Source organism: Nannospalax galili, unplaced genomic scaffold (assembly GCF_000622305.1).
Source record: "Nannospalax galili isolate Female #2095 unplaced genomic scaffold, S.galili_v1.0 scaffold159, whole genome shotgun sequence".
Taxonomy (NCBI): domain Eukaryota; kingdom Metazoa; phylum Chordata; class Mammalia; order Rodentia; family Spalacidae; genus Nannospalax; species Nannospalax galili.
This window is the reverse complement of record NW_008343239.1, coordinates 874,306-880,533: the sequence shown is the minus strand read 5'-3', so window position 1 is coordinate 880,533 and position 6,228 is coordinate 874,306. Positions and strand designations below refer to the sequence as shown.

The following is a 6,228-nucleotide window of genomic DNA, read 5'->3' as shown; positions in this document are numbered from 1 at the left end:
AGAGAGAGAAAGTAACTCCAGGACGAGACCGGAGCGACCCGCGCACATCGAGCATTAGGCGACGAGGCTGCGCCGGGCGCCCGACAACCGGAGGCTGCGGGGGGCGGAGGCTGCGCCCGAGCCGGATCCAAGGTAAGCCCAAGCGCGGGTGACCCCCCGCGCCGCATCGCGCCGCGCCCCCTCTTTGCCCAAAGTGGCTGCAACGGCGAGAAAGTCACTCGGCCGGGGTCGGGACCTGGGCTGGGGGCTGGGGGGTAGCTGCTTTGTGCCTCTGCTGAGCACCGGGGCTGGCGGCGCGGGGGCGCCCAGCACAAAGGCCTGGCGCGAGCGGGGAGGGGGGGGCCACGTGGGCTGGTCCTGAGCGCGGGTGGACCCTCCCCAGTCGGCCCGGCTCCGAGCTTCCTGCCGCGCGGGGTGTGTGTCTGTGTATTTGTCTGTGTGTCCAGGTCCCTGCACTCTGGTCCCAGTACCGGGGTCGAGTGCCCTGCAGAGGCTGCGAGTTTCCGGAGTCCGGAACCGGCTCCAGGCAGCTGGGGTTCCGGGGTGCACAGGACCCAGTTGGCGCCCAAATCAGAGAAAGGGAAAAAAAAGTCTCTAACGGGACATATGTGTGTCCTCCGACGCCCACCCCCACGAGCCCCGTACCAGGAGCGTTGGTGGTGGTCCAGGAGCGGGATGCGGGGCCCGGAACCGGCGGCCGCAGAGAGCGGATCTCCAGATCCCGCTGCCTATCCGTACCCCCTGACCTGATCGCGGACGCCCTCCTTCTCCCACTCCGGCGCTTCTGCAGCGCCTCTCCGCCCTCCCTGGAGAAGCCCCCGACTGCAGAAAGATAAAACCTCCAAGTTCTCACTCCATGTCTCAAATGTGCACGGAGGAATTTAACTGCACGAGTGAATAACAGCATTAGTTTCAATTAATTTTTTTTAAACCCCGGCAACAATAAACTTTGAGAACAAAAGCGCTTTTACGTCCTTAATTAGGCGAGCTTCCCATCTGTGGTCTCCGAGTGTCTGCCTCTTGATTTAACTTTGTCCCCGCCCCTGCCGCACCCCCACCCCTTGCTCTCTTGGCGCTTCGGGTGCCTTGGCCACCCCGCCCCGCAGGGTCCCGAGCTTCGGCCCAGCCGGCTCCTGCAGGCCCGAAGTTCACCCGGGCCGGCGGGGCTCCGCGGCCCGGCTGGCGCGCACCAGGTGGCCCGCCCGCCTCCCTCCGGGCCCATACCCTGGACCGTCCTGTCCCTGGCACGGTGGCTCTGGGCAGGCACCCAGGGCATGGAGCTGAAGGGAACTCAAAAGGCGCCTTCTGTTTACCTTTTATGGTTAAAATAACAGCTTAGCAAAGAAGCGATTTAGTGAAATCGTCTCAAGCTGCCGCAGCTCAGCCAGTTTAATCACCCCCAGAGAGCTGAACAACTGCGAGCACAATGGGACACAAAATCATTTTGTGTGTAAATGAGCGTGGCATTCTGCTCACTTCCCCCTGCTCAGGCGGGCGGGGCTCGGCTGCGGGTGGGCGCGGGACCAGGGACTCCCGCCACGGTTTGGAGAGAAGCGGGTCAACGCTGGGCCAGTTTGCAAGCCCCCTGGGGTTCCTGCAACAGGCGGCTTCGCGGAGCCTCAGCCACCAGGTCTGGATCTCGGGGTGGTGCTGGTGCAGTAAACTTGTGTCTATTACCAAATGCACTTTTCTGCTTTGACCTTAGAAGTGGTCTCGGGAGAAGGGTCGTGATCCACCACAGATGCGTTTGTCGGAGGGAGCCGTGGAGATTCGGGTCAAGGCATAACGCCTGGGGCTTCCAATGGTGAGTTTCTGGCTTGCTGTGAACATCAGGCTGTACTTTCCCTGGGAAAGAGGCTGCTGTGGGAGAACAGGCTGGAGCAGCTTGGGCGATGGGTGCTTGATGCTACTTGTCACTCTCCTTGGTTGTGGGGAAAACATGGTGCTGAGATAGTGTTGATGGGAATTCCTTCTAGCTCTGTTGACCCTCAGCAGGTCTTCCCTTCTGACTCTTACCCCCCAGCAGAGCCTCCCAAGGCTGGATAATCTATCCATCCCTCAGGTCTGTTTTGGTTTCTCAGCACTTCTTTGAGATAAGTTACCTGGAATGGCCAAAGTAGGTGACCAAGCAGCCACCCTCTATGCCCCCCACCCCTGTGACAGTAGCTCCCCACCTCCACCCCAAACAATTTCAGGTCGGATTGGGGAACTTGCCAGAGCACTGGGAGCAGAGCAAATCGTAGCAGAGGAGCCTTACATTTGTAGGGCTTGATTCTCAAGGCAAAGATTTAGAAACCAGAGTTTGACAGATAACAGCATCCTGTGACTGCCCAGGATTTCCTAGTTCCTCTTTAAGGGTTAAACCTGTGTCAGAGACGTCTAGGTTAGGTTTGTGGCAGTGTGTGTGTGTGTGTGTGTGTGTGTGTGTGTGTGTGTGTGTTCGTTCATAGTGCAAAGCTCCCTTTCCTTTCTGTTTTCAGACAGCCCGAAGCCTAAAACCTACCCTTCTCTGGCCCTCCTGCATAGGCCCTGTGAAATGCCCCCAGCATGGCTTCTCAGGACTGAGGGACAGTTTTATTTTAGGTGGCTGTGGCACACAGGAAAAGTCCCTTAGTAGCTTTGGGAAGGAGCAGAGAAAACCCATTTGCTGATTACTGTCTGGCCAGCTCTCTGATGCCTCAAGGGTGTGTGATCCTGAGGGGGTCTGGAATACATTAGGCGCAGACAGCACCATCCTGGGGGTCTGTGGAGAAGTGGGGAGGTGCAGAGTAGGCAAACAAAGACCAGGTTCTCTCTGCTTTGGGAGCTGTAGGGGATTGGTGACTTCCCCAGAGACTCTCCCTCATCCCTGTGCCCTGGCTTCTGCAGAAAGCTTCCCTATATCCCAGTCTATTGCAAACTGCATCTTAACAGGGTGGCAGGAGGTCCTGGGCTCCCCAACCGAAGGGGAGCTGCACTCCACAACGTTCTCTCCACTGATGCAAGAGGAGACACGCTTGGTAACACAGCTCTAACCTAAAATACCAGGGAAATCAGATTTGTTCTGAAACATTGTTGGGCAATAATGGCGAGCATATGTTTCAGGACTGTCATTAGCCAAATTAGCAGACATGGGGCTGCCTAGAAAACACGTGTATGATTGTGTATGTGTGTGTGTGTGTGTGTGTGTGTGTGTGTGTCTAGTATGCAATGACCCAGAGGCCTGCTTCGGTGTGTGGAGTGGCGGGTGGAATCTGGAAGGGCTGCCTGGTATGTGTGGGGTCCCAGACTGTATCATTGACCTCAGGGAGATCCAGTGCCCACCCCGTCTCTGCTTCCCACAGATACTCTGGGCAGAGATGGAAGCCTAGATGCCTCACCGCAAGGAGCGGCCGAGTGGGTCCTCGCTTCACGCACACGGCAGCACCGGCACTGCGGTGAGCTTCAGGGTGGGCTGGGTCAGCACCGTGACCCCCTTTTTGCCCTTTTCCAGGGTGTCTGTCTGCTCATTGACTGCAGGTCTTCTGAGTCCCAGCATTTAGGAGATGACTGTTGACTTGACTGTACAATTATGTATTTTTTGAAACAAAAATGCTCTTAATTTGATGTGAAATTTACTACACGTATAAAACTCAACGCCTTAGGTGGTGAGGAAGTCACTAATTTAGAGGTGTCTCGTTACTGAGACAAACTTGCAAAAACCCCCTGAATCCCAATTCACAAATTGGTGATTCGTTTGTCAGGGGATATTTCACATCTAACACATAAGCCCGCGACCTTTAATTAGAATTTTGCAGTTTGTTTTATGCCCCTGGAGGCTGACACCTTGAAAAAAAATTTTTTTCTTGATTTCTTATTGCTAATAAGTATCTTTCTTCCCCCCTCTAGTACTTTGAAGAAAATGATGTAAATACACTTAATTACAGTGGTGGCCATAATTTGTCAGCTGAATATGTGATCAGGCACAGGCAAAAGTGATCTGATTAGATCTGTGATCACAGTCACAAGAAAGGGAGGACACAGTCCTGGTTACTTAAAAACTCTTCGTTTTTCCCCTTATTTCCATCTCTAGGAAGGAGGAAATATGTCCCGGCTGTCTCTCACCCGGTCGCCTGTGTCTCCCCTGGCTGCCCAGGGGATTCCTCTGCCAGCTCAGCTCACCAAGTCCAATGCACCTGTGCACATTGACGTTGGCGGCCACATGTATACCAGCAGCCTGGCCACGCTCACCAAGTACCCCGACTCCAGGTAAGAGCGTGGCTCTGAGCCCCAGGCTTGTGGTTGTGAACAGTAGCATTTATAGGGTGCTGTACGACGGCCTATCTCTCTGGTGCTCCTGAGTGTCTGGGAGGCTGAGTCTGCTTGTTGAAGGCTGCTTCACACTGGGGCTTTTGACCCTTCACTGGTGCCCCTTGTGGTACAAGTTGGAGCTACTGACCTTAATGATAAAGCCAGTCCCACATGAGCCTGGCCAGCAGCTCGTTGGGGCATCTCACACAACCTTCAGGTCCCTCTTGAGTGACATTGAGACTTGGTCTCTACAGTTAACCATTTGTGAGAAGTGCTAAGTGTTGTGTGTGAGAAAAGAGTGAATCTTGTTTCTTCTCTTAACACTTGGGAAAAGGCAGGGAGGACCAGCTCAATTGTACCCTCATCTGTTTGGGGAACCTCTGCTTGACCCTTAGCACTAACAGCAGGCTTTCCTTTAGATCTGGAGTTTGTAGTGATGGGTTAGTAATTCCAGGACAGTCAGGGATACTTGCAACATCCCTGTAGTATACACAGTGTCTGTGACCAGGACCCTGGTTGGGGACTTACAGGCTCCTCCCAAGGGGGACTTTTAGCCTAAGCAAGGTGTTGGGTGCCCTGCTCAACTGCTGTTGCCTCTCATGCATTCCCTTCCCAGGGACATACCTGGTTTTCCCTGTAGCACAGGAGCTGGCAGCAGCACTAATGGAGGTGGGCTAGGTCTCTGTGAGCATCTCCTACAGGGGACACAACTTTCAGCTTACTGAGCCCACGCTGCTCACTCCCTGAATGAGGTGGCAACCACCACCAAAGGTGGGACAGCAGGAGGACAAGACTGTCAGGTGTCACCTCTCTCTTATACAGTTAAAATAAAAAGGAGTTAATTAATCCCCCAGACACTGAGGGCTCATCGCTACAGTGGGTGCTCAGAGCCTAGAGGATTATAGTGTGTAGAGGTGGCTGGGCAGAGCCCAAGGGGTTCCCCTTGGAGAAGGGGACATTGGCAGTGTATTTGGTTCAGAGGTTGAGGTACAGACAGTGGTGACACATAGGCTAGGCACAGGGCCTGTATGAACTTAAGGCTTTAAGCAGGGCAGGAGACATAGACAGCATTGGCCTGTGTGCTCACTCACAGAGCCCTGTCTAGGCTAAGAGATGGATTCTGCTTATTTAATTTCAGTTTTGCCTTCTGCGGTTATTTCTGAGTTGTGTGAGATAGATCATCCCTTAATCGGCTGACAGTGTTTGTGAGTGAAATTCATAAAATCTTTGCCCACAACCCTCTCAGAAGAGTGTTTCCTGAAATCCAACATTTGCATTTCTGGACTAATCACAGCCTGGGTCTGGTGGGCAGGGAGGGAGGCTCCCTTCTCATTTTCACCTCTGGTGGCTCTTGGTGACTGAGTCGGAGAGAGGTGGTATTTCCCTCCCTGGCCCACTGTATACCTTGTCACCCACCGCCTGTTGTATAAGAGTATGTTTTTTCTCTGGGGACCTGAGGACTTCGTCCTGTGATGTGGCTTGTGGGACCCTCCACCGACTCAGTATGCCCAGAGGGGTGGCAGTCTGCATTCTTTTTCAGGGCTGGGCTCTGGATGGATCTGTCATTCTGCCTCCTTGGCTTCTGGTTCACCATTGAGCTGTTCCCCAGGCTGAGGCTGAGGCCTACGGCAGGAATTTGTGTGACCTATGAGACAGTTGGAACAAGGGGTCATCAGGGAGCCCGCAGAGGGAACTGTGCTGAAAAGGCCCTGTAGGGCCCTTTTAGTTTTTAATGGGATTATTGCAAATTTTTATTGTTTTTTTTTCTTTTCCCAGCAATTCTAAGAAGATGTATTTCTTTTCTTTTGTATTTTTGAGACAGGGTCGCCCTGTAGCCCCAGCTGGCCTGGAACTCGCTATGTAGACCAGGCTAGCCTCAAACTCATAGACATCTGCCTGCCTCTGCCTCCCAGCATTGAAGATATATTTCTTTTTTCTTTCATTTTTTTTAATATTGTT

General features: G+C 53.5%; 1 protein-coding gene across 1 annotated transcript in view; it reads left to right on the top strand.

The window, feature by feature from the left end:
• Kctd15 (potassium channel tetramerization domain containing 15) overlaps nucleotides 1-6,228 on the top strand; it is a 15,555-nt gene continuing 9,327 nt past the window's right edge. The window contains exons 1-4 of the mRNA XM_008839448.3: nucleotides 1-132; nucleotides 1,706-1,804; nucleotides 3,324-3,416; nucleotides 4,052-4,227. Coding sequence (XP_008837670.1) covers nucleotides 3,351-3,416; nucleotides 4,052-4,227 — 242 coding nt within the window. The 5' untranslated portion in view covers nucleotides 1-132; nucleotides 1,706-1,804; nucleotides 3,324-3,350. The remainder of the gene's footprint in view (nucleotides 133-1,705; nucleotides 1,805-3,323; nucleotides 3,417-4,051; nucleotides 4,228-6,228) is intronic.